Genomic DNA, 26,888 nt, shown 5'->3' with positions numbered 1-26,888 from the left:
TTTTGGTGATCAGGCTGACCCAATGTTGGGATCTCACCTATTAATTATTTGGTGTAACTTTTGGCAAGTTAATTCTCCTCTTTGAGTCTATTTGTACAAAATGTCTTAGCAAGGTACAAAATTGGCTTAACAATACCTGCTTTATTAGTTGTAAGGTATTAAATGAGTTAATGCATGTAACTTGCCTAGCAGTTGGGGGCACATATTAAATGCCCAACAGACATTCTCTTTTAAATGTTTCCATCCAAATTGGCTGCCCTTTCTGAGAGGAAAACCCTGGTTTTTGAGTAACATTTAAAATAATGTTAGAGGAATATATGCTTCTTTTGGAAAATTAGGAAACAAAAATATAAAAAGGAAAATAAACATTTATTGAGGAAACTGGGTGGCTTAGTCGGTTAAGGATCTAACTCTTGATTTCAGCTCAAGTCATGATCTCATGGTTGTGACCTCGAGCCCTGTGTCAGGCTTCTCACCGACGGTGTGGAGCCTGCGTGGGATTCTCCCACCCTCTCTCTGTACCCCTCCCCTTCTCACACACTCTCTCTCTCTTTCACAAAAGAAATAAACCTTAAAAAATTTACTGAAATGCCACCATCCAGAAATAATTCATTAAAATTTTGGTGTCTTTTTTTTAATGCTTATTTATTTTGAGAGAGAGAGAGAAAATGGGGAGGGGCAGAGAGCAAGGGAAAGAGAGAATCCCAAGCAGGCCCCTAGCCTTCAGCACAGAGCCCCCAACTCGATCTTGTGAATAAGTGAGATCATAACCTGAGCTGAAATTGTGACCTGACCTGATATCAAGAGTCAGATACTTAACCCACTCAGCCACCCAGGCACTCCTTTTGGTGTCTTTTTTGATCTTTATTTCTATTAATAGTTTTAGGCAATACTACTAATAGAGTTTTTGAGCTCTTACTATATTATCAGGCACTGTTCTAAGAACCTAATAGGAATTATCTTTTTAATCCTTATGAAGTAAGTAGTAGTACTATTATCATTTCGCAAAGGAAGAAAATGAAACTTAGAGAGTAAAAAAAAAAAAAAAACCAAAAAAGAAAACTTCAAGCTTATAAGCTTATCAGTGGAAAGGCTGGGATTTATATAGAAGTGTATTATTATTATATTATTTAGTAATTGTTTTAGAAATTGGAATCATACTGTTTTATTTATTTATTTATTTTAAATTTTTTTTTAACGTTTATTTATTTTTTTTGGGACAGAGAGAGACAGAGCTTGAACGGGGGAGGGGCAGAGAGAGAGGGAGACACAGAATCGGAAACAGGCTCCAGGCTCTGAGCCATCAGCCCAGAGCCTGACGCGGGGCTCGAACTCACAGACCGTGAGATCGTGACCTGGCTGAAGTCGGCCGCTTAACCGACTGCGCCACCCAGGCGCCCCGGAATCATACTTTTAAATCTTTTAATCTGTACTTTTTATATCCTTTAAATGTCTTCAGTGAGGAGGGCTTTTAATGACTCTGTTGTATTTTGTCATACAAATTCAATATAGTTTATTACCCAGGATGACAGTTGTGATGTTTTCACTATTACAATTAATGTAGTGGCAAAGAGAATGCCTGACAGGTTTTTATTGCTGCTTCTGATTATTTCCATAGCCTGCGTTCCTGTAGTAGAATTGCTAATTCAGAGAGTATGCACACTTAAAAAAAAATGTTTATTTATTTTTGAGAGGAGCAGGGAGGGGCAGAGAGAGAGGGAGACACAGAATCCCAAAGCAGGCTCCAGGCTCTGAGCTGTCAGCACTGAGCCCGATGCAGGGCTTGAACCCACAGATCCTGAGATCATGACCCAAGCTGAAGTCGGCTGCTTAACCGACTGAGCCACTCAGGTACCCCAGAGAGTATGCACGTTTTTAAAGTTTTTGGTACATACTACCGGATTGCCCTCCAGAATACACCCCTATCTCCACTCTGTCCCTCACCCCACCCATTTCCCTTAATCTCTTAATAGTACTGGGATTCTCATTTTAAGAAATCTGTACTAAATTGTGAGGTGAAAAAAAATACTGTATTTGAATCCTATTTCATCTTTGTATTTAGTAGGGACGCATGCAGTACTTGTTTGATGAGTTTTGGATTCTGTATTTTTCCCCTATCTTGTTGGCAACCTTTTAGAATTTGTGACTTCTAACGGAAGAGGCCAAGAAAACCACAACATTGAGCGTTGGGTATGAGAGTCTCTTGGTACCAAGTGAGCCTCTCCTATAGGTAAAAGGCACGAATGTTGTGGCTCCTTAATATTTTGCTGTTTGGGAGGCTTTGTGCACCTGAATAAGGATAATTTCTAGGTTCTTGGCTGTGGATCAATGTTGAAATAATGGCATAAGTTAGCAGATGAGCAGTATGGTGTATGTTGTGTTGTGTTCTCTAGCCAGCACCTGTCTCTGCAGCTAGATTGTGCGTTCCTTGAAGGCAGGCATTGTGTATTTTATTCACAATGTTGAGAAAACTATTAGTATAATCACTGAAAAAAATCACTTGTTTGTAGAGTAGTTTTAATCTAATAAATTTGAATATAAGTCAAATCTCATTTTCTACTTTTTTAATTTCTATTTTTTAACATTTATTTATTTTTGAGAGACAGAGAAAGACAGAGTGTGAGTGGGGGAAGGGCAGAGAGAGAGGGAGACAGAATCTGAAGCAGGCTCCAGGCTCTGAGCTGTCAACACTGAGCCAGATGCAGGGCTCAAACCCACGAACTGTGACATCATGACCTGAGCCGAAGTCGGATGCTTAACCTACTGAGCCACCCAGGCACCTCTCATTTTCTACTTTTTAAAAATCAGAATCAGATGTTTCACTATAAAAACAGCCTTGCAAACATTTGTTACAAATTTATCCAATGCCTAATACTATATTTGGCTGAAATTATAGTCTTGTTGGAGAATGCTATACAGAAACGCAGAGGAGTGTAGGCGAAAGACAATATGCATTGTGTGTAAGATTTTGGAAGAGAGTTAAGATGCCGTGGAGAGTGAAAAAAGTAAAGACCCCAGTGGGAATGTTGGGCAATAACATTTTAGTGAAGCAGGTATAGGGTCTCAATCTGGGCCTTAAGGAAATGTCTGCTTTTCATTTGCAGAGATGTAGGGACTCTTGGCTGGGGAGGCAGCAAGCAGAAGTCTAGAGCCAGGAATGAGAAAGGGGAGGATGGGAAAGAGACCTGCCAAGTGGCACAGATTTTGTTTTAATGAGAAATCAGGTTGGATATTAAAGTCGGCCAGTTTGGGGGAGGAAGGTGTGGAATACCCAGCTGAAAGAGTTTCAATTTAATCTGTTTCCTGTTATAAGTTCCTAATCAGGAGGCAGTGTTAACTAGCAGTTACTGTTCACTTGCCTTTGGGCAAACAACTGTTAAGGGCTCAAACCCAGGTGTTCTGATTCCACAAAGAAAATAGATTGTCTGGAGGCTTAGCTAAGATGGGATTGAATAGGTCTTGGTGCTGGAAGGCGCCTCATAGTCAGGGTCAGAAGCATTTGAGGCAAACAGCCAAGATGCCCAAGCCCCATTCTCATATTTGTTCAACGAGTGCAGACTAGATATCTTGAAAGTTCTTTCCAGATCTAAAATCCAGTGATTGGGCTTCAGTAGAAGCTGTGCAAGGTGAGAAGTTTAAGAGGAAAAGCGTCTAGACAAGTTTCAAGTCTTGGAAGATAGTGGCGCCATTGACTGAAAAGGGGAAGTTAGAAAGTGATGCAGACGTTTTTTCTGTTTTATCTTTTTAATACTTGCTTTTTTTTTTTTTTTTTTGTAGGCAGGATAGGATTAGTTTGGTTTTAGGCAAATAGAATGGTCCTATGGACAGCTAAAAATATAGGAATTAATCCTGGGTGAGTGGCTAAAGTTGGTAATGCAGTTGGGGAGTCATCAGCTTAAAGGGACATTTTGAACCTGTGAGTAAAAAAATCTGTAAAAAGTGCTGAGAGGGGCACCTGGAGGGATCGGTCAGTTAAGCTTCTGACTCTTGATTTTGGCACAGGTTGTGATCTCATGGTCATGGGATTGAGCCCCATGTCGGGCTTTGTGCTGAGCGTGCTTAAGATTCTCCCTCTCCCTCGGCCCCTCCCCCTCCTCCCACATGCTTGCTCTCTTTCTCTCGTCTCCCTCTGTGAAAAGAAAAAAAGTGCTCAGAAACACTGGGACCAAGTGGAGGAAGAGAAAAGAGAAAACTGGTAGAAACTAGAAGAGCACAGTGACACAAAAACAAAGGAAGTGAGAGTTTCAAGAAAACAGGCTGTGGTGGCAAGTACCTTGAAAGTGAGCACGAGTGCAAGCCACTGGTGACTTTGACCTGCAGTGTCATTGGTAGTATCCCCGGGGAGTTGTGGAAGCAGCAGCAAATTGAGGTCAAAATTGTATATAACTGCAGGTGACTAAGCAGAGGCAATTTCTCCCCCACAAGAGTAATTGCAAAAGGTATCACAGTACAGTTGAATTTGGAAATGAAGTGAGGTCAAGTGAAAGGAGAGTGTGTGCTTTTCCCCTTAAATACAAAAGATGTGAGTGTGGAAGTCAAGCAGTAACCGAAGCTCCTCTCTCACCCTGCACGAGGGATTGGTGGCAGAACGAGGTTGGTAGGATATGGGGCGGGCCGGTGATATGGTTACAGGCGTTTCATTACTAGAGTGGAAACCATGTGCCTTTCCTAGGATATTGATGAAACAGGAACCTGTCGGTAGAGTTGTGCAGAACGAGGGCTGCCCCAGATACCGGTATTGGGGCAGATTGTATTTGTCCAAAGGTGGCCACCCCAGTATACATCCTGCCCCATTTGCTTTTCTCTGATTGCAAAGCTGGCATTCTTCTGTCAAGCTGGGATCCTTTCCCTTGAACCTGGGCAGACCTTTGTAACTGCCTCACCCGACAGAGCGAGGGGGAAATGACACTGCTTGACTCCTGAAGCTCAGGTCCTAAAGGACAACCAGCACAGCTTCTGCCTGTATCTCTCTGACCCAGGACACAAGGCTTGGGAGTCCTGAGCTAACATGGGAAGAGTGCAGCTGTACTGAAGCCGCGAGGGAGACATGTGGACAGACGGCATAGACACCGAGGAGCACATGTTCTTGCCGCCCCAGACATGGTGGAGCAGGGACCAGCCGTCTCCTCCGTGTTCGGCACGATTTCCCGACCCACAGAGTCCACGAGCATAATAACTGGTTGTTTTACACCTCCAAGTTTTGGGACGGTTGTTACACAACCACCGTAACTGGAACAGATGCCAATTCAGAGTCTGTCAGCATGATCTGAGAAGAAAGGAGAAATCAGAAGGCTGCTTGCTGGGTGTTGCAGCTCCAATTATCCTACAACTTGTTGGTGTAGCTGAATGGAAGATTCTGCGAAACTCAAAATCCCTAATGGCTGAGATACTCCTTCCTCGAACTTTACTGATAAACTTGGTGAGATGTGGATGAGAAAACTTTGTGATTTTTATGGACATCTGGATGTATTGCCTTTAACCCTAGAGGTAGGATGGGAGGGTGGGCCCTTCCGTATGGTGGAACAGACTGGAACGTTGTATGGGAGAGGCTCAGCTAGCAATGACAGGGTTAGTGTTTGCCTGGCTTCGGAAACAAACTAGGTTAGTTCTGACGGTGTCAACTTTTTATCTATAATGAATGGAAGACTCTGGTTTCGAAAGCTTTGATGACTTCATTTTTGCCCCAAAAATACATTCTTCAAAGATACAGACTGTGTTTTCATTTTGACAGTTATTTACCTCTAGTTCCCTGGGCATTGAGGTGGATTACAGCAAAGGACCTTCATTCTGGTGTTCTTGGAATTTAATCCACTAGGATATGACAAGTCCCATGATTTTGATTGACCATTTGGTGGACAGCGATGGGGAAGAGCTTCATCCCTGGCATTTTCCAACACTGTGACTCTCATTGCCTATGAAATGTGTAAGACAGAACCGACTTTGGAAACATCTGCAACAGATGTGGCAGCAGAAAATCGGCCTGACTGTTGTGGAGACCTTCTCTGGGTCAAGAGCTAAACCTGTAATTCCTAGGAAAATAATTAGCGAGTTTTTGGTGAAACGGTGCCAGACATGATTCCCAGTGCTGTTGGTGAGCAGATTGTTATTAACCAGGAAGTTTGCTAAGCCAAAGAGCTCCAAAAATTCAAGGTATACCTGGCCCCTCATGGAAAGTTCTGGGTGTCAGATTTCAGTTGTCCCCATCACACAGTTGAAAGAAAAACCTCAAATAGATAAACCAGACTTTACAGGAAAAAGATAGCAATATTTTGTGATTTTGACCTTTTTGGAGACCATAGACAAAAGTGGATCGCTGCTGCCTGGGAAGTCAGCAGCTGCTGCTGTTTGGTCAGGGTGCCGTGTTCCTCACAGGGTGAAGTGCTCCTCACGGGGTGTGGTGCTCCTCCCAGGGTGCCATGTTCACATGGGCTGTGCTGGACTTCTGTGTGTGTGTGTGGGGGGGGGAGTACCTAACTAGTCAATTCTTAGAGAAACAGCTCCTCCCCGCCCCACCCCCCGCCCTTGCTGAGAAAGGAGTGTGAAGAAAACTCAGTGGGCTCTCTTCTTTCTCGTTAAAACCTTCACAGATCTGAAGCAGATGACGTTGTTATATACTCCTTTTTTTCTCTCTCTCTCCTCTGTTCTGTTAATTGATTTACTGGGGATGCCTAGTGATTTTAAATATTCAGCTCCAGATATTTACAAATGGTTGTTAATTGAGTTGTGTCACTAGAGTCTTGCACATTTATTGGGTGTGTCTTGTGGCTCTTGAAACCGTTCAGAAATCCCAAGTTCTTTGGAAAATTCTGGTTACCATTAATATTTGGCGTAAAAAAGAATTTGTGCCACATGTTGTTTTCTATTCTCCTTTCAGGCCTTCTTTTCCAGGCTGATGCTAAGCTGACATGAAGTTGGGAGATGTTTTAAACTTTGAGTGACCCCTCTAGCTGCTGTTAAAATGGGATTCCTTGACACACGGCAGGTTCTGGCTTTTCGAGATTTGAACCATTGCCGATAGTTCCCATTTTTGTAATTCTTTGAAACGTGTGTCTTAGAAATGCAGTCTAATGCCTACTTTGCCTTTCTTTTGTCTGTGCCACTAACTGATAGCTAAAGGTGAAACTTACTGAAAAACAAGAGATTGAGAGTGGAATAAGCCAGGTGACCAGTTGGGCCTGTGGGGTGTTGGATGTTATCCTGGAATTGCTTTGTGGCATTTTTCTGTTTCCTGCCATTTCTTTGATTACTTCTTCAGGACATGCTTAAGAGCTCCCTGATTTCACTCTGTGCTGCTAGGATTGAATCCATGCATGTGCCCCACCTCCCCCTCAAGTCTATCAGTGTCTTCAGAGTTATGGTTATGAAAGTGTGGTCCTTGAATCTCAAGGGGTTCCCGCCCCTCTCACAGAAGAGTCCCTTGGCTTAAAATGCTTTTCGTAATAAAACTCAGGTGTTGTTTGTTTTTTCCATTGTACTCACATTTACACCAATGGTGCAGAAACCTGTGGCAGATAAAACTGTTGATCCCGTCACCTAAACCCAGGCCGTGGCACTACACCGGTCTGGTACTCGTTGTGTTCCTCCCTCACAGTAGGGGGGTGGAGGGGGAGGTCATGTACCCTTAAGAATGCCCTTCCTGAAACAGTAAAAATTGTTAGTTGTGTCAAATCTTATCCTTGAAGACCTTTCTTTCTTCCTTCCTTCCTTCCTTCCTTCCTTCCTTCCTTTCTTTCTTTCTTTCTTTCTTTCTTTCTTTCTTTCTTTCTTTCTTTCTTTCTCTTTCTTTCTTTTTGACGTTTGTTTTTGCGAGAGAGAGAGAGACGGAGCATGAGTGGGAGAGGGGCAGAGAGAGAGGGAGACACAGAATCCAAAGCAGGTTCTGGGCTCTGAGCTGTCTGCACAGAGCCCATCGTGGGGCTTGAACCCATGGACGGTGAGATCATGACCTGAGCTGAAGTCGGACGCTTAACCGACTGAGCCACCCAGGTGCCCCAAGACCCTTCTTTTTTAAAAGTTATGATTTACCTACAGTAAAACTGACCCTAATTTTTAGTGTACAGTTCTTCAAGATTTGACAAACTGATACAGTTGTGCATAACCACCGTCTCACAAATAAGGTATGGGACCGATACATCTCGCCTAAAAAGTTCTCTGCAAGTTTACTCCTTGGTGAGTCACAGATAGAAACTACAGCAGGTGAGGGGCGCTTGGGTGGCTCAGTAGGTTAAGCATGCAACTTCGGCTCAGGTCATGATCTCACAGTTTGTGGGTTTTGAGCCCCACAGCGGGCCCTGTGCTGACAGCTCAGAGCCTGGAGCCTGCTTTGGATTCTGTCTCCCTCCCTCTCTCTGCCCCTCCCCCACTCGCACTCTGTCTCTCAAAAATGAATAAACATTAAAACATTTTTAAAAAAAACTACAGCAGGTGAGTCGTTGCACAAAGGAAATATTTGCATCAAAGAAGGAGTTCACAGGGAATAACTTCTAAAACTGTGACTCCCCAAGCAAGTATGGATGCGTTCCTTTTACTTAGGGTTAGGATGAATATTTAAAAAGGGGAGCCTTGTCATCAAATGTGGAGGTGGGTGTAAGGTGCCTGCACCATAAGAAAACCTGCCTGTGTGAGCTTCGTATGTTATGTAAACGAGGCTTGCGCTCCTCATTGGGGGATTGGGGGAGGTTTTAGCGTTATAATGAGGGAAAGGGAGTTGTAGGTCCTTCTGGAGGTCACTCCACGCTCCATCTTCCCCAGGCTTGAGTCAGGGGGTGGTCACACTCAAACTGGTCTGGGCGCTCTGGGCTGGCCGGAGCTTTTGTCAGGGCAGGTGCAACTGCCTGAGTTGCTGTCGCTTGGGTGTTTTCAATTTTTGGCAGTGACGACTAAAGCTGCTCTAAGAATTTGCAGGTGGTTGTGTGAACGTAAGTTTTCATGTCACCTAGAAGTGAGATTGTTGGGTTATATGGTAAACGTATGTTTAATTTTAAGACACAGCCACACTCTTTTACGAAGTCGCTGTGCCATTTTGCATTCCCTTAAGAGATGCAGGAGAATCCTGGCTACTCCGCCACCCGGTCAGCATTTGGGCATCCTCAGTTTGTTTTAGGCCATGTGTAGTGGTATCTCACTGTGCATTTAATTTGCATGTCTCTAATGACTAATGGTATTGGACGTTTTATGTTCTTAAGCTGTCATCTGTATGTCATCTTTGGGGAAAGCACTATTCACATCTTTTGCCCGTTTCCCTTTTGCTGTTTTTTCTTTTAAGTTTTTACTTATTTGAGAGAGAGAGAAAGCATAAGGTGGGGAGGGGCAAGAGAGAGGGAGAGAGAGAGAATCCCAAGCAGGCTCCACACTGTCAGCACAGAGCCCGATTCAGGGCTCGCGCTCACCTGCTGTGAGTTCATGACCTGAACTGAAGTCAGATGTTTAACTGACTGAGCCCCCCCGCCCCCAGTCGCCCCTGCCCATTCCCCACCCCCCATTTCTTTCTGGGTTTTGTTGTTTGTTTGTTTGTTTGTGTTTTTGAGAGAATGAGCTCCATTGGGGGAGAGGGGCAGAGGGAGAAAAAGAGAGAATCTTAAAGAAGGCTCCACGTTCAGTGTGGAGCCTGGCTTGGGGCTTGATTTCACCACCCAGGGATCATGACCTGACCCTGAAATCGAGTTGGATGCTCAGCTGACTAAGCCACCCAGGTGCCTCTTTCCCTCCATTTCTTTAAAATGTCTTTTAAGTTTATTTATTTTGAGAGAGCATGTGCAGGAGGAGCAGAGAGAGAGGAAAAGAGAATCCCAAACAGAGCTCTCGACACATGGGGCTCGATCTCCCAAACCCCAAACCGTGAGATCATGACCTGAGCCAAAAAATGGACAGTTAACCGACTGAGCCACTCAGGCACCATACTCCCAGTTCTTAGTTGGGTTTGTTTTCTTATTAAGTTTTGAGAGTTTTTTAAAAATTATATTCTAGATAAAAGACATTGATCATATATATAATTCATGAACGTTTTCTCCCAGTCTTAATACACATTTTTAAAAAAATTTAATGTTTATTTTTTGCGAGAGAGACAGAGACAGAACATGAGCAGGGGAGGGGCAGAGAGAGGGAGACACAAAATCTGAAGCAGGCTCCAGGCTCTGAGCTGTTCAGCACAGAGACCGATGCGGGTCTTGAACCCACGAACCATGAGATTATGACCTGAGCTGAAGTTGCTTAACTGACTGAGCCACCCAGGCATCCCCTTAGTACACATTTTGACATTCTGTGTGGCAAAATGAGAGTGTGCCAAAGCACTTTTGCTATATTGTGAATGAAATAAGATGGCTATCTCCAGGAAAAATAATTTGTGATTGAGTTGCAAGCTGAAATAGCTCGTGTTTTCCCTTCACAGATCCCATTTTTACTTGAAAGAATGCCTGGCAAACTTGTTACTGGAACTTGCATATGTTCTCAAATTTCAAAATTAAAAAATACTTGAGATATTTTCTCAGAAATGAATGAAGTGAACCTGTCACTTAACAGAAAACAATTGACAGTATTTTCAATGATCATAAAATTAGAGCCTTTGTTTAAAAACAGAATTTTGGAAAACTTCTCTCAAGTACTATCACCTTACATATTCCCAGTAATTAAGTTTTTCTGATGATGTTGGTGGTGATATTATATGATTTTGGATAGTGTATAATGGAAAGACTCAGCATTTTCAAGACCTGTGATACTCAGTATACTAGTATTTTCCAGATGACCAGTACATGTGATAAAATTAGACATGGGTGGGGCGCCTGGGTGGCTCAGTCAGTTAAGCGTCCAACTTCAGCTCAGGTCACGATCTCATGTTCCGTGAGTTCAAGCCCCGCGTCGGGCTCTGGGCTGATGGCTCAGAGCCTGGAGCCTACTTCCGGTTCTGTGTCTCCCTCTCTCTCTGCCCCTCCCCTGTTCATGCTCTGTTTCTCTCTGTCTCAAAAATAAATGTTGGGGCGCCTGGGTGGTGCAGTCGGTTAAGCGTCCGACTTCAGCCAGGTCACGATCTCGCGGTCCGCGAGTTCGAGCCCCGCGTCGGGCTCTGGGCTGATGGCTCAGAGCCTGGAGCCTGTTTCCGATTCTGTGTCTCCCTCTCTCTCTGCCCCTCCCCCGTTCATGCTCTGTCTCTCTCTGTCCCAAAAATAAATAAACGTTGAAAAAAAAAAATTAAAAATAAATAAATAAATAAATAAATAAATGTTTAAAAAATTAAAAAAAAAAATTAGACATGGGTGGGTGAAAGATCCATTCAAAATACAAGGTAGGGCAATGGATTGTAATACATGAGAGTTCAAAAAGTCTTTGATACAGTTTCAGGTTCCACGTTGCAACTAGCCTTTAAGAAGCGGCCGTTTTGTTGAGTTTTGGTATAGTGGCAAAAAGGAATATCCACAATTATCTAAAAAGACTGTTAAAATACTCCTCCCTTTTCCATCTGTCTATCTGCATGAGGCTGGGTTTTCCTCATATACTTCAACAAAACATGTTCACAGACTGAATGTAGAAGCAGATATGAGAATCTAGCTGTCTTCTGTTAAACCAGATATTAAAGAGATTTGCAAACATGTGAAAGAGTGTGGATTTTTAAGATGTTATTTTTTTTGTAAAAACATTATGTTAACATGTAGTAAGTTCATTGTCATGTTTGATTACTTGATACTTTTTTAAACATGTTTGGATTTCTAATATGGTAAGTGGCAGTAGATAAATAACCCACATCAATTTAAGTTTTGGGGGTCTTCAGTAATTTTGAAGAGTGCAAAGAAACCCTGAGATCAGAAAAGTATATGAATGTTTAGTTAAGATAATTTAATTCAAGCATTATGGTTGTGTTCTGGTGATGGAGAATGAGGGATGCCCTGGCCTGAGGCTTCTGTGGTTTAAGGCTTCTAGGTCTCGAAAAGGAATTTATGTTTACTTTACAGAAGTGGTAATTTTATATTCTTTAAAATGAGATGTCATTATAGATACCTCTTTAAACTCTTTTATTATCATAGATGATACTCAACACTTACAAATAAACCAGTTACCTCGGATTATGGGAAGGTGTGTACCTCCTTCTCTACCAGATCAGCCAGAAACCTTACTAAAAATTTAAAAGTGGATTTATATGTCAGTTAGTCCTTCCCCATTTTATGTTAGAGTTTCTCGTTAGCACTGCAAGCATAAGGCTGATAGGGGAGGAACAATGAGAGAACTCTGCTAACTCATAAACTGGGTGCTGAACTTACCTGAGGAGATTCACTGTTGGCCATATAGCTCATTGGTGTATTCAGCCTGGCCCAATAGCTGTATTCTGTGTTTAACACTCAGCGTTCTAGCTCTCATGAGTGGTCTCAAACCAAAATATTATTGTTATGCACCTTTCTTCATTTTGTAAGTGCTTTGTCTTCTGGTACTTGAAATGTCAGAGGGAATAGGATGCATGCAGTTTCTGTCTTAAAGCTACAGGTAGCAAACACCCTGAGTGTGCACCCAGAAGAATTGGTTAAGAAGTCATAGAAGGATCAAAACAGGTCTCAGAGTTTGGGTGCATGAAGATTATAATCTTTGTATGCAATAGACCATATGATAGTAAAATGATTCCTTTTTGGCTTTTATAAGCAATAGTATTCAATTACAACATTTAAATTGTAGATAGATATTGGGGGCACCTGGGTGGCTCAGTTGGTAAAGTGTCCGACTCTTGATTTTGGCTCAGGTCATGATCTCCCATTTCATGAGTTCGACCCCCACATTGGACTCTGTGCTGACAGTGCAGAGCCTGCTTAGGATTCTCTTTCTCTGCCCTCCCTTCCTCCCTCTCTCTCTTTCTTTCTCTCTCTCAATAAATAAACATAAAAAAATAAATTATGGGTGTTGGCCCATTGGTAGGGGGCAAAGTTTTGCCTTTTTTTTTTTTAATGTTTATTTATTTTTGAGGGAGGGTGGACAGAGGATCCGAAATGGGCTCCATGTTGACAGCAGAGACCCTGATGTGGAGCTCGAACTCCCCAACCACAAGATGATGACCAGAGCCGGAGTCAGACACTCAACTGACTGAGCCATCTGGGCACCCCAATTTTTTGTTTGTTTTTTTCTTTTCTAGGTCTATCTGTACTTCCCAAAAGTTATATAGTGTCATTTTTACCACACCAATATAGAATGCTGCCTCAAAAGTGGTTGGTCTTTTTTTAAATGTGTATCACATTTATTTATTTATTTATTTATCTATCTATTTATTTATTTATTTATTTTCCCAAGTTTTTATTTAAATTTCAGTTAACATACAATATAATATTAGTTTCAGGTATAGAATTTAGTAATTCAACACTTGCATACCACACCTGGTGCTCATCACAACAAGTGGCCTCCTTAATTCCAACATCACCTACTCAACCCACCTCCTCCAACTGTACCCCATCATCTCCCCTCTGGTAACAACCATCAATTTGTTCTCTACACTTAAGAGTCTGTTTCTTGGTTTTCCTCTCTTTCTCCCGCCATGTTCATTTGTTTTGTTTCTTAAATTCCACATAAGAGTGAAATCATATGGTATTTGTCTCTCTGACTGACTTATTTCGCATAGCATAATACTTTTTAGCTCCATCCACATCAAATGTCAAGATTTCATTCTTTTTTACTCCACCACATCCTCTTCTTTTTTTTTTAATCTTTATTTTTGAGAGAGAGAGAGAGAGAGAGAGAGAGGGACAGAGTGGAAGCTGGGGAGGAACAGAGAGAGAGAGAGAGAGAGAGAGAGACATGAATCTGAAGCAGGCTCCAGGGCCTGAGCCGACAGCACAGAGCCCGACATGGGGCTCGAACTCATGAACCACGAACTCATGAACTCATGAACAACCTGAGCCAAAGTCAGACACTTAACTGACTGAGCCACCCCGGTGCCCCTATTCCACCACATCTTTGTTACCCATTCATCAGTTGATTGACATTTGGGCTCTTTCCATAATTTGGCTGTTGTTGATAATGTTGCTACAAACATTGGGGTGCAGGTATTGCTTCAAGTTAGTATTCTTAGTATTCTTATATCCTTTGGGTAAATACCTAGTGTCATTGCTGATGATAGGGTAGTTCTGTTTTTAACTTTTTCAGGAACTTCCATATTGTTTTCCACCAACAGTATAAGAGGGCTCCCCTTTCTCGGCATCATCACTTACACCTGTTTTTTTCTGTGTTGTTAATTTTAGCCATTATGATTGGTGTGAGGTGATATCTCATTGTAGTTTTGATTTGTATTTCCATGATGTTGAGCATCTTTTCATGTGTCTGTTAGCCATCTGTATGTTTTCTTTGGAAAAATTTCTATTCATGTCTTCTGCTGTCAGCACAGAGCCTGATGTGAGGCTGGATCTCACATACCTTGAGATCATGACCTGAGCTGAAATCAAGAGTTGGACACTTAACCACCTGAGCCACCCAGGCACCTCCCTTCTGCCCATTTCTTAACTGGATTATTTGTTTTTTTGGATGTTGAATTTGATAAGTTCTTCATAGATTTTGGGTACTAACCCTTTATCAGATACATCATTTGCAAATGTCTTCTCCCATTTTGAAGGTTGCTTTTTAGTTTTGTTGTTTCCTTCACTGTGCGGAAGCTTTTTATCTTGATGAGGTCCCAATAGTTCGTATTTGCTTTTCTTTCCCTTGCCTCTGGAACAAGTAAGAAGTTGCTCCGGCAGCCAAGGTCAAAGACGTTGCTGCTTCTGTTCTCCTGTAGGATTTTGAGGGTTTCCTGTCTCACATTTAGGTCTTTCATCCATTTTGAATTTATTTTTGTGTATGGTGTAAGATAGTGGTCCAGTTTCATTCTTTTGCATGTTGCTGTCTGGTTTTCCCAGCACCATTTATTGAAGAGACTGTCTTTTTTCCATCGGATATATTCTTTCCTGCTTTGTCAAAGATGAGTTGACCATATAGTTGAGTGCATTTCTGGGTTTTCTGTTCTATTCCACTGATCTGTGTGTCTGTTTTTATGCCAGTACCATACTGTCTTGATGACTACAGCTTTGTAATACAGCTTGAAGTCTGGAATTGCGAGGCTTCCAGCTTTGCTTTTTCTTTTTTAAGATTACTTTGGCTATGCAGGATCTTTTGCAGTCCCATTCAAATTTTAGGATTGTTCTAGCTCTGTGAAAAAGGCTGTTGATATTTTGATAGGGGTTGCATTAAATGTGTAGATTGGGTGGTGTAGACATTTTAACAGTATTTGTTCTTCTAACCCATGAGCATGGAAGGTGGGGGGAAGTTTTTTAAAACCTTGTGACTCTCTGTAAGTTGAAAGCATGCTAGATCATAACACTTAATGACCTGGTTTCCCTCTCTAAACAAGAAACACACTCACCTGCTATATGTATATTGTATACATGTATATATTTAAAGGTAATAATATTAGGAAGTCCAGTGAGATTTTGGATTTAAAAATGTCTCAGATTAAAAGACAAGCTCCTAAATGGGAGAAGATATTTGCAGATGATATCTCTGATACAGGGTTAGTATCCAAAATATATAAAGAACTGATATAGCTCAACACTCAAAAAACAAATAATCCAATTTAAAAAATGGGCAGAAGACATGAGCAGGCATTTCTCCAAAGCAGACATATGGATGGCCAACAAATACATGAAAAGATGCTCAACATCACTCATCATCAGGGAAATGCAAATCAAGACTACAATGAGATATCACCGCACACCTATCAGAATGGCTAAATTAAAATACTTACCTTCAGATTAAAATACTTACCTTCAGGGGTGCCTGGGTGGCTCAGTCGGGTAAGCGTCCGACTTCCACTGAGGTCATGATCTCATGGTTTGTGGGTTCAAGCCCCGCATTGGGCTCTGTGCTGACAGCTCAGAGCCTGGAGCCTGCTTCAGATTTTGTGTCTCCCTCTCTCTCTGCTCCTCCCCCACTTGCTCTCTCTCTCTCTCTCTCTCTCTCTCAAAAATAAAGATTAAAAAAATTTTTTTAAATACTTACCTTCAAAAAGAATAGCTGTGTGAGTAACCCTTCCTCCACCCTTTTTACCCTCATTCTTCCTCCATGCAGGAAAAGGGAAGCTTTGTTAGGACTTGTTCATATGAATATAAAATATCACACCAAATGGCAGCATGTGTGAATGTTAATGGCACTTTAGTTAATTTGTAGGATTGCTTCTTACAGGATTTTTAAGTATAGTCCATTGAGAGAAAAATTACATTTTGTCCTTCTCTAATCAACTTGATATAACTACTTAAATAATGACTGTTTTATCCCAAAATCAGCTGAGAACATAATACTAGGACTGGTATCTTTAAAGGTTTGAACTTTGATATTTGTTCATGAGGAGCCTTCTGTAAAGAGCTAAAAATACTTTTAGGAGTGGTAGGTGCTGAAGATGGTACATGATCACAGGCGTCAACTTAAAGTCAAGCAGTAGTAACTTGTTCATGGAATGTGTTGTCTCTGATTTCTGCCCTTTCCCTTCCCCTTGATTACAGAGAGGTACAGAAAGCAGTCAACACTGCCCAGGGCTTGTTTCAGAGATGGACAGAGCTCCTCCAGGACCCCTCCACAGCAACAAGGGAAGAAATCGACTGGACCACCAATGAGCTGAGAAACAACCTCCGGAGCATAGAGTGGGATCTGGAGGACCTTGACGAGACCATCAATATCCTTCTCTATGGTGCCTGTGCCTCTGGGATGAACAGAAAAATGAACACGTTTTTGTCCAGGTGTCTCAAGTACATAGATTAGATATTTCCTTTTCTAGTTGATTGATGTTGCTCTTCTTTGTACCATGATACACTCAAAATAGTTGCCCAGTGAGCTAAGGTTTAGGGGCCACGTTCTTCTACGGTGCATGATAAGTCAGGCAGTGTGGAGACAGTGTAGTGCAGTGGTTATAAGCTCAGACCCTGGAGTCAGATTGTGTGTTCAAGCCCTAACTATACCAGTTACTATCTGTTTGACTTGGAGCATTGTTCTCTGCTTCAGTTTCCTCTTCAGTAGAAAGTTAGGATAATAGTAGTACCTAGCTCATAGGATTGTTGGAAGTGTAGCAGGTAGAGTATGGTGCCTGATGCACAGTGAGCTTCTGTGTTAGCGGTCATTATTACGTAGAGGTGTATACAGGCCAGTGTTATACGTTGTTGATTAGAAATCAAAAGAAGATCCTTTTGTGGATTGTCTTCTTCCAATTCAGGAGGTGATGCTAGAATGCCAGTGTCCATCGGAGAAGCATTCTAAACCATCCAGTTGCATTTGGTAAAAGCAGATCTGTTACATTTAAGTCATGGTGTTGATGTTAAAGAAGTGCACTGACCTGACTGGCGAACCAGAGAACTGTAAAAGCTGAACTATGTGGCCTTTTCTCAGGTGGAAAAATTCCAGCCAATCAAAAACGTTGACGGTATGCCAGCTGCACGTTCTCAGTTCTCTTTTGTTCTTTCAGTAAGTGTGACCTAGGAAACCGGCTTTCATCAGAATCACTCCATAGCATGGGTTCATGTGCAGTTGATGTGTGGACTGCATAATTTATATATATTTCTGTTAATCATAATGACCCTGGGTGCCTTTTTTTTTTTTTTTTTTTCAACGTTTATTTATTTTTGGGACAGAGAGAGACAGAGCATGAACGGGGGAGGGGCAGAGAGAGAGGGAGACACAGAATCGGAAACAGGCTCCAGGCTCCGAGCCATCAGCCCAGAGCCCGACGCGGGGCTCGAACTCACGGACCACGAGATCGTGACCTGGCTGAAGTCGGACGCTTAACCGACTGCGCCACCTAGGCGCCCCCTGGGTGCCTTTTAAATTACTATTTTTTAAGTTTATTTATTGATTTTTTGAGAGAGCGAGTGTGTGCACAAGCAAGGGAGGGGGGCACAAGCAAGGGAGAGAGAGGACGAGAAAATCCCAAGCAGGCTCTGCACTGTCAGTGCAGAGCCCCATGTGGGGCTCAAACCCACGAACCATGAGATCATGACCTGAGCTGAGGTCAAGAGTCGGTTGCTTAACCGACTGAGCCACCCAGGCGTCCTCTTTTTAAATTATTTTTACAAAACAAGCATGTTCTTTAAAATTAGTGGAACAAAATATGTGAGAGGATGGGATCAGAAGCACAGATACAGGAAGATCCGTCTTCCCTTGAGATGGAAGAAGACAAGATTGGGGAGACAGAAATTACGAGAGAAAGAGGAGATACTGTGGGTTCGGTTCCAGATCACCACAGTCAAGTGAGTATCGCAATAAAGCAAGTCAAGTGAAGTTTTGGGGTTTCTCTGTGCATAGAAGTGATGTCGACACTAGACTGTACTCTGTTAAGTGTGCAATAGGACGTTGTCTAAAAACAGTGTATATACTTTAGTTTAAAAATACTTTATTGCTGGGGTGCCTGGCTGACTCAGTTGGTAAAGCACGTGTCTCTTGATCTCGGGATTGTAAATTTGAGCCCCATGTTGGGTGTAGAGATTACTTAAAAATAAAATCTTTAACATAAAAATATTGCTGAAAAATCCTAGTCATCATCTGAGCTTTCAGTGAGTTACAACCACAGATCACCATAACCAATATAACAGTGAAAAAGCTTGAAATATTGCTAGAATTACCAAAAGGTGACACAGAGACACAAAGGGAACAAATGCTGTTGGAAAAATGGTACCAATAGACTTGCTTGACACTGGGTTGCCACAAACCTTCAATTGGTAAAACACACAGTGTCTACTAAGTGCAGTAAAACAAAGCACAATAAAATGAAGTATGCTGTTTTCATCACGCATTCAGCAAGTAATCCGTGAGTGTGCCATGTATTTTGTTAGTTACTGGGATGGGACTGATGAGCAGAACAGTGTACTGGCCCTCATGGAATTTATGGTGGGGAGTAGTGAGGAGCTCTGGGGACAGGGGAACAGACATTAATCAGAATAACACAAATGTCTATTTGCAAACTGTAAGAGAAAAGTACAGAGAGCCATGTGAGTGTCTGACATGGGGCAGCAGGACCAGGCTGGGGGTGAGGAGATCAGGGGAAGCTTCACTGAAGAAGCCTCGCTCTCTAGATTCGTAAGCAGGGTTAGCTTCTTGCCATAAGAGGAATGGTTTGGAATAGCAGATGAAACAGGTTTTCAGAGCTGTCATGGGAAAGGTGATCTGGAGTCAGAAAAGAATAGATACAAAGTGCTGGCAGGTCTCTGGAAGAGCCCAGCTCAGCTGTGGTCAGACTGCCATGGATTTATAGTGAACCCAGTCAGCAGTCTTAACCCGGAGGGTCTTCTCCACTTTGAGGCACGGAGATCCTCATAGCTGTGGGAAGAGAGTTTGAGAATGATGTGCGTCAAGCTGCCTGTGTGTTCAGAGACATCGAGCCAGATTTTATTGCTTGCCTGTGAGAGATTCTGTGGTTTAACATGATGTCGTTTGTTAGACTTTTGATGATGAAATTGCTTTACCTTGACTCTTTGACCCACGCATAGTTGAAGCAAACCCTAGGAAATTCAACCTTGATGCGACTGAATTGAGTATAAGAAAAACCTTCATCACAAGCACTCGGCAGGTTGTCAGGGTAAGGAATATGAGCTTACTGTGTTATTTGTGCAAGAAATAGCCAAACTGCTTTTCTTAATTGTAAACTAATAGGTCGACTCTGAAACCACTTTTTAGTATGAATTAAATGCCGCTTTCCATCATAATTTCTCTGATTCAAAGAAAGAAATTTGTTTCTAGTATTGTCAGGCTTATTTCTTGGAGCAAAATGGAGAGAGTAGATGCCTGGCCCTGGGGAAGTTACTTTAAGGGTGTCCTACTTGGCCATAGCTCTCATTCCTCCAAACCAGTTCTCTTGTTTCCTCTTTATTTCTTGCTCTACTGCGTTTTTGGACAAAAGGAAGAATTACCATTGTAGAAACCATTTGGTTCCTTGATGGATTGGTAATCACTTTGCATTGTGCAGAGTGACTCTTACCAGGTTTGGATAGCGGCCTCTTCCACCATCTGAATTGCTTCTGGAACTTTTGCAACCCGTGTTACTGACATTTCCATATACAACTGCTTGACAGCCTTTCGGGAGCTGTCCAGAGCAAGCATCCATCAAGAGTATTAAAAGCCAGTCCAAGTTGAACAAATCTTTAGTCTCAAATTACATAGCTAATAATCTATTGTTAAAAAAAACCTAAGAGAAAATATCATTTAAGTCAAATCCTGTATCCTTGAGATATGTTTGTATTTGAAACTATATGGCTAAGCCGTTTGATTAGCATAACTAGATGTAAGAGAACCAGCTGTCTTTAACATATGTACTAGAAAGCAGCTTCCTTGAATAAAAAGACTTGGGATCATACCAGCGCTAACATATGGCTTTTTAAGAGTCATCTTAGGCAGGAACCTTGGTATGTGTTTGCCAAAAACTTTATGTCATGTGATTTCCTTTTGAAATTATTTCAGATGGTAGGTTATCACTGAACTTTAACTATTCTTGTTTCTTCTTTTATTCATTAGTTGCCTTTCTATATACATATATCTAAATTATTTTTAAATAAGACCATACTTTAATGGGCCTCATATTTTTGGACCTGGGTGCCCCATCTATATACACTGAGCATTTGAATTAGACACTCTTAATTTCTAGCCGGTTCAGAACACTGTTCTAATAAGGAAGCCTTTTATTCCAATAAGGTAAATCTCCAATTACTTATTTGATACATATGGTTTGCTTTTCTATTTTTTGTAATAGATTTTCTGAAAGACACTTCTGTAGATGTTAGTATTTAAATGGTGCCTTGCAGTGAAGCATACATCCCTGACCTTAATCATTATATTTATTCTTTCTGCAAAATAGTACTACTTGTAAGTTTTGCAAATTGAAATTCAGAGGTAAGTATATTGAAAGTTAAGTTAATTGGTATAACTGGAAGTAGAAACTGAAGTTCATTTTGAAAAGCTTTTTAAAGTGTATTCTTTGATAGAACTGTTTAAAATCAAGTCCATGCTTCATAATGCTGCAGCCCTTCTAGGGTTGAGGTCTAAATCATACTCCACTGTATCATCCAACTGAGTATTGTAGAGTTTTTAGTCATTCTTGTTTTAATTGTGACTCCTTTTTGGAAAGCTGTTACTGTTTGCTAGTTGTAGGTTAATAGTACCTAACTGAGCTTTTGTTGATCTCATTTTAATAAATTCTAATTGAAATCCTTCAGAAGAGAAGGACATAGTAATGAGGCTTACCTGAATTTTTTTTCTTAAAGCACCATGTGTTGATTGAATATTATTGCATTTGGGGGGCGCCTGGGTGGCTCAGTCGGTTAAGCATCTAACTTCAGCTCGGGTCATGATCTTGCGGTTTGTGAGCTCGAGCCCCACGTCAGGCTCTGTGCTGACGGCTCAGAGCATGGAGCCTGCTTCGGATTCTGTGTCTCCTTCTCTTTCTGCCCCTCCCCAACTTGTGCTCCGTGTCTCTCTGTCTATCAAAAATAAATAAATGTAAAAAAAATTGTTTTAATTAAAAAAATATTATTGCATTTGGCTAAGCAGTATTTGCAGGTTTTTTTTTTTATGTTTATTTATTTATTTTGAGAGAGAGAGAAAGTGAATGCATGCAAGGGAGGGGCAGAGAGAGAGAGGGAGAGAGAGAATCCCAACCAGGCTTCTCGCTGACATAGGGTTCCATCCCATGAACCGTGAGATCATGACCTGAGCTGAGATTAAGTAAGAGACACTTACCCTACTGAGTCTCTAGTTAAGCAGTATTTATATACTGAGATCTCCGGGTTCTAGTTGGAGGAGGCAGAGTAGGATCAGAGAATTAGGAGATTTGGGAAAAGAAACCTATGACCAAGCTCAGGTTTGGGATGTGTATATCACAAGCTTACATAAAGTCCTCTGTTAACCTGTTATCAGTACGTTTTCATTTATTTGCTCCAAAAGGAGTACATTTTGATCCACAGCTTTCTCCTTCTTAGGCAGGAGAGTTGGTAACACATTGTTCATTTGTGTGTGTGGTTGTTCTGTCTGAAGAATTACATCTTTCCCTCATTTTTCCTTGCAATTCATGTCCATTGGCTTTGCTTTTAGAAGCATCCCTGGTTTCAAGAGTCTTGTTTGTGTGTTTTCCCAAGTGTCTTTGAAGTTTATGTAGTTTTTACTAAGTTTTGCTGGCAGTTTTTATTGAAGAGAGCAAAAATATTTTTGTGTGTGTGTAAATAGCCTTTGATATTTTTGAAGTAATCATTTTTATATTTGTGGGGTCACCTACACATCGGAGATCTTGCATGTGAAATCTTTGTGTTGTGGAAATATGTTCCAGAAGTGACTTTGTCTTAACTTAGTAGCAGAAGGTTTTGAAGTATATGGCAGAGGCACAGGGAATGAACTGTGAAGAGACCTGAGTTCTAGGCTCATTTGTGACCTTAATAAATTTTCATCATGGCAAGTGATTTAGCCTCTCTGGCTCTATGTTTTCTTTATCAATTAAATGGTCCTCACAGACATTCTCTCTAACTTTCAAAGATGATGAGAACTGTACCCCTTGCGAAAAAAAATCCAACTTGTTCCAACCCAAGAATTGTTTCCATTTCATTGTAAGTCAAGATAGACATGGTTAACCAAAAAGGGGAGGTGTACAATGTGGACAGAGATGACGTTGGGATGTGTGACCTCTGAGTGCTGAGTACTGGGATGTATGGTGTCCCATTCACTCAGTCTGGAAGACACCATGAAATGGGAACAGGAGCATAAGTAACTAGGACATTTATTGTGTTGTGGGTTTTTTTTTGTTTTTTTGGTTTTTTTTTGACAGACGAACCAAATTGTATTGGTATTAGCTGCTTCTGGACTGCTGGTTCTAAACTTCATGGGTTAGAAAGAAGATGACTGATTACCTTTTTGCCTGATAGGTTGTTACAGAATGCTTAACAGTGTTCGGTGACTTAGCTTAAAATTCCAAATCCTAATAAGGAGGCTAGTGGCTGATAACTTTTAACAGACGTAGAAACAAATGGCGACTAGAAGTGAAAGCCTGGCTGTTTTACCTGCTGTCATGGCCACACAGGACACACGCTGCACAGCCATTGGAAGAGTCACTCGCCATCAGGGCTAACGGCCCCTCCACATATATTTTAGTAAGCAGACACTTTAAAAACCTGGAGCTTTTAAATACGTATTTCATAGGGGCGCCTGGGTGTATCAGTCGGTTAAGCGGCCAACTTCGGCTCAGGTCATGATCTCGAGGTCCGTGAGTCCGAGCCCCACGTCGGGCTCTGTGCTGACAGCTCAGAGCCTGGAGCCTGTTTCAGATTCTGTGTCTCCCTCTCTCTGACCCTCCCCCATTCATGCTCTGTCTCTCTCTGTCTCAAAAATAAATAAACGTTTAAAAAAATTTTTTTTTAAATAAATACGTATTTCATTAAAGTAATGCATGTTCATGAAGGAAAATTAGAAAAGTTTATAAGAGGAAAAAATAGAAAAAAAGAAATCTAAGCTCCAAATAATGAACACAACCTTTGCTATATTTTCTCATGGTGATTTTCTTCTCAGTGTATGATAGTTGTATTTTTACAGTTGTGATCATAGTGTTAAGCCATCATAAGCATTTTGTATTTTAATTTTTAAAATTAAAAGCAATTCATACTTGCTATTTTTAAAATGCAAATAATTTTGCTGGATGAGAAAGGTAAAAAATGCCCCTCCATTCTGTCATTCCACTCCCTGGAAATAATCACTATTAACAGTTTTACATATTTCCTCTAGTCATTATATGACATAGAAATAGATTCTTTTAAAACAAAAAAAATTTTTTTAAATGTTTGTTTATTTTTGAAAGAGACAGAGACAAAGTGTGAATGGGGGAGGGGCAGAGAGAAAGAGAGACAGAATCCCGAGTAGGCTCTAGGCTCTGAGCAAGCTGTCAGCACAGAGCCCAACATGGGGCTCGAACTCACAAACCATAAGATCATGACCCGAGCCGAAGTTGGACACTCAACCAACTGAGCCACCCAGGCACCCCTGAAATAGACTCTTAAAAGAAATGGCACATTAGTCTGAGTTTACTCTAAGTTACTATTCTCTTCTTGGGACATGCTGCTTTTTTCTACTTTTCTTTCCTATTATAAATAGCACTGCAGTGTACATCTTTGCTTTTTTTCTGGTATATATTTTATACTGTTCTTTTTTTAAGATTTTATTTTTAAGTAATCCCCACACCCACCATGGGGCTCTAACTCACAACCCTCAGATCAAGAGTTGCATGCTCTACTGACTGAGCCAGCCAGGCGCCCCTTTTATATTGTTTTCTTAAAATAAATCCTAATAGTGGAATTTCTAGGTCAAGGCCGTGAATATTTGACACAAATATCAAGGCTCCTGTTACAAAATGTCAAGTTTTTTCAGTTAGTCCAGTTTACTTTCCAGCCATTGTTTCAGAGCAGCAGTTTTTTTTGTTTTTTTTTTTTACATTTTTATTGAAGTACAAAAATAGAGAAAAGTGCATGTATCCCAGGTACACAGCTTGAAGAGTTTGTAAACTGGTGACAGCCATGGAAGCATTCCAGAGCATTCCCAGCACCCCTAGAAGCCTCCTTGTGCGCCTTTACGGTCTCTACTTCCCTGTTCACTGTGCTGACTTCTTTTTTTTTTTTCTTTTCATTTTTTTAATGTTTATTTTTGAGAGACAGAGCACGAGCAGGGGAGGGGACAGAGAGAGAGGGAGACACAGAATCCGAAGCAGGCTCCAGGCTCTGAGGTGTCAGCACAGAGCCTGACGCGGGGCTCAAACTCACAAACTGTGAGATCATGACCCGAGCTGAAGTTGGACACTTAACCAACTAAGCCGCCCAGGCGCCCCACACTGTCCTGACTTCTAACAGCAAAAACACGGTCTACAGATAAAGTTCAAGGTTTAATTGAACTTCAGTTATTTTTTCCATACATGTTTGGATACATGTTGATATTTTCATTATTTCTTTATGCAAGTAATGTTCACTGTTTTTTTTTTTAAACTATTATAAAATGCATTAAGTGCATTTTTAAAGCATCTGTTATCCCACCAGTGAACATTTAACACCACCCCAGGTGACTCACTCAGGTAAATCTCACACATTTAAGAAACATGGCTTATACCATTGAATTCCCTTTGTTTTAAATAAGCCAATATCTGTATGTTCATGGTGGGTGCTTTTTTTTTTTTTTTTTTTTTAAACTAAGTATATTTTTCTCAGTTTCTATGGGTGGCCATTTTTTTTAATTTTTTTTTTTTTTTTTTTTTTTTTTTTAGGTTTGTGAACAGCGAAATAGGTAGAGAATTCTAGAATTTCTGGGTCAACTGGACCCTAGACAGAACACCCCTCGGATGTGCTACCTACCCAGTGTCATTTCCAAGGGCTCACATATCCTCTTGTTGAAGGCCCCCAACAGAGGGGGTTTGCTCCTTCTGGATGCACCCTTAGATGGGCAGCACTGGGAGGGACATAGTGACAGGTTATAGTAAAATGATCTCTTTACCTTTGCTCTGCTGGATTAATAACATTTTTTTCTACAGAATACCCGAAGTGATCTTCTAAAACATGAACCAGAATACTCCATGGCCATGCTTAAAATACTTTAATGCTTCTCATTTGCCTTTGCACAGGGGCCTGCAATCTATGACCCATGAAATCTAAGAACAGTTCTACATTTTTTAAAGTATAGTTAGAAAACGTGTGCCTGTGCGCACGCGCGCGCACACACACACACACACACACACACACACACACACACAACAGTGTATGATGGGCTGAATATTTAATATTTACTCCTTTACAAACAAAGTTTGCCAGCCCCTGCCTCAGAATAAAGTCTAAGCAGCCTGAAGGGCCTGCACGTTTGGCCAACCTTCTCTTCTGTCCCCTAGCCCCAAACACGCAGCTGGCTCCTTGGACAACCCTGGCCTGCTTTCTCAAGAGCCAAAGGCACTGAGCTGTTTCCCACCTCCAGGCTTTTGTATTTGCTGTTCCCTTTGCCCAGATTTCCCGGCCTTTAGTTCTTTCTGTGGTTGACTCATTCTTGCCCTTCAGGTCTCGATTCCATTGTCACCCCTATCCTATGCCTCTAGAGTGGCATTCATCACCCACTCAGTTCCAGCCCTGTTCATTCCCCTCCTTCCCAACACAGCAACCACTTTGTTGACTTATCTGTGGGATTACTGTTTGCCTTTTCTCCACCATAGTGTCGGCTCCATGTGGGCAGGGACCCGGCCTGTATTTGCTCACTGCTGTACGTGGGCACGTATTAGGCTTTAGTGAGCATTTGGTGAGCGTAAAAATGGGTGCTGGGAAAGTTGAAGCAAGGTGGTTATTATTCAGACTGCCCATAGGAATTAGGAAAACTGTGGCACTGTCTCATCTGCTGTTCACTTGTCATGCGTCTTGGAAAAAGTTTCTGAGCGCCTAATCCCTCAACATTTGCATCTATAAAATAGCCTACTTGCCAACAGAAAGTTATGAAGTTATTTTGGCAGCATTTATTTTTTTAAAGAAAAATTGTATTACAGCAATTGTACTCAATTCAAATAATTTTAAAGGATATTGGGTTGTGGTTAAATATGATAAGGAAAATGGCTCATATTTAATCAGGTGTTTTACTTCAGAGTAAGTAATGGGTCCATTCATTTTTCTTTCCATACAAAATTATTTTTTAATGTTTATTTTTGAGAGAGAGACAGAGCTTGAGCAGGGGAGGGGCAGAGAGAGAGGGACACACAGAATCCAAAGCAGGCTCCAGGCTCTAAGCTGTCAGCACAGACCCTGACACCAGGCCCAAACCCACAAGCAGTGAGATCATGACCTGAGCTGAAGTCGGACACTTACCTGGCTGAGCCACCCAAGCATCCCTTTACAAAATTATTTTTGATACTGCTCTGGAAATTCACTCTT

The 26,888-nt window shown here is 41.4% G+C and overlaps 1 protein-coding gene across 2 annotated transcripts in view; it reads left to right on the top strand.

Moving 5' to 3' along the window:
- Nucleotides 1-26,888, top strand: part of STX6 (syntaxin 6) — a 46,350-nt gene that overhangs the window by 4,923 nt on the left and 14,539 nt on the right. For both annotated transcript variants that reach the window (XM_025921293.2, XM_086693847.1), the window contains exons 2-3: nt 16,494-16,663; nt 19,458-19,552. In XM_025921293.2, coding sequence (XP_025777078.1) covers nt 16,494-16,663; nt 19,458-19,552 — 265 coding nt within the window. The remainder of the gene's footprint in view (nt 1-16,493; nt 16,664-19,457; nt 19,553-26,888) is intronic.

This window comes from Puma concolor, chromosome E4 (genome assembly GCF_028749965.1).
Source record: "Puma concolor isolate L17-30 chromosome E4, mPumCon1.1.hap2, whole genome shotgun sequence".
Classification (NCBI taxonomy): domain Eukaryota; kingdom Metazoa; phylum Chordata; class Mammalia; order Carnivora; family Felidae; genus Puma; species Puma concolor.
This window is presented reverse-complemented; position numbering and strand designations above follow the sequence as displayed.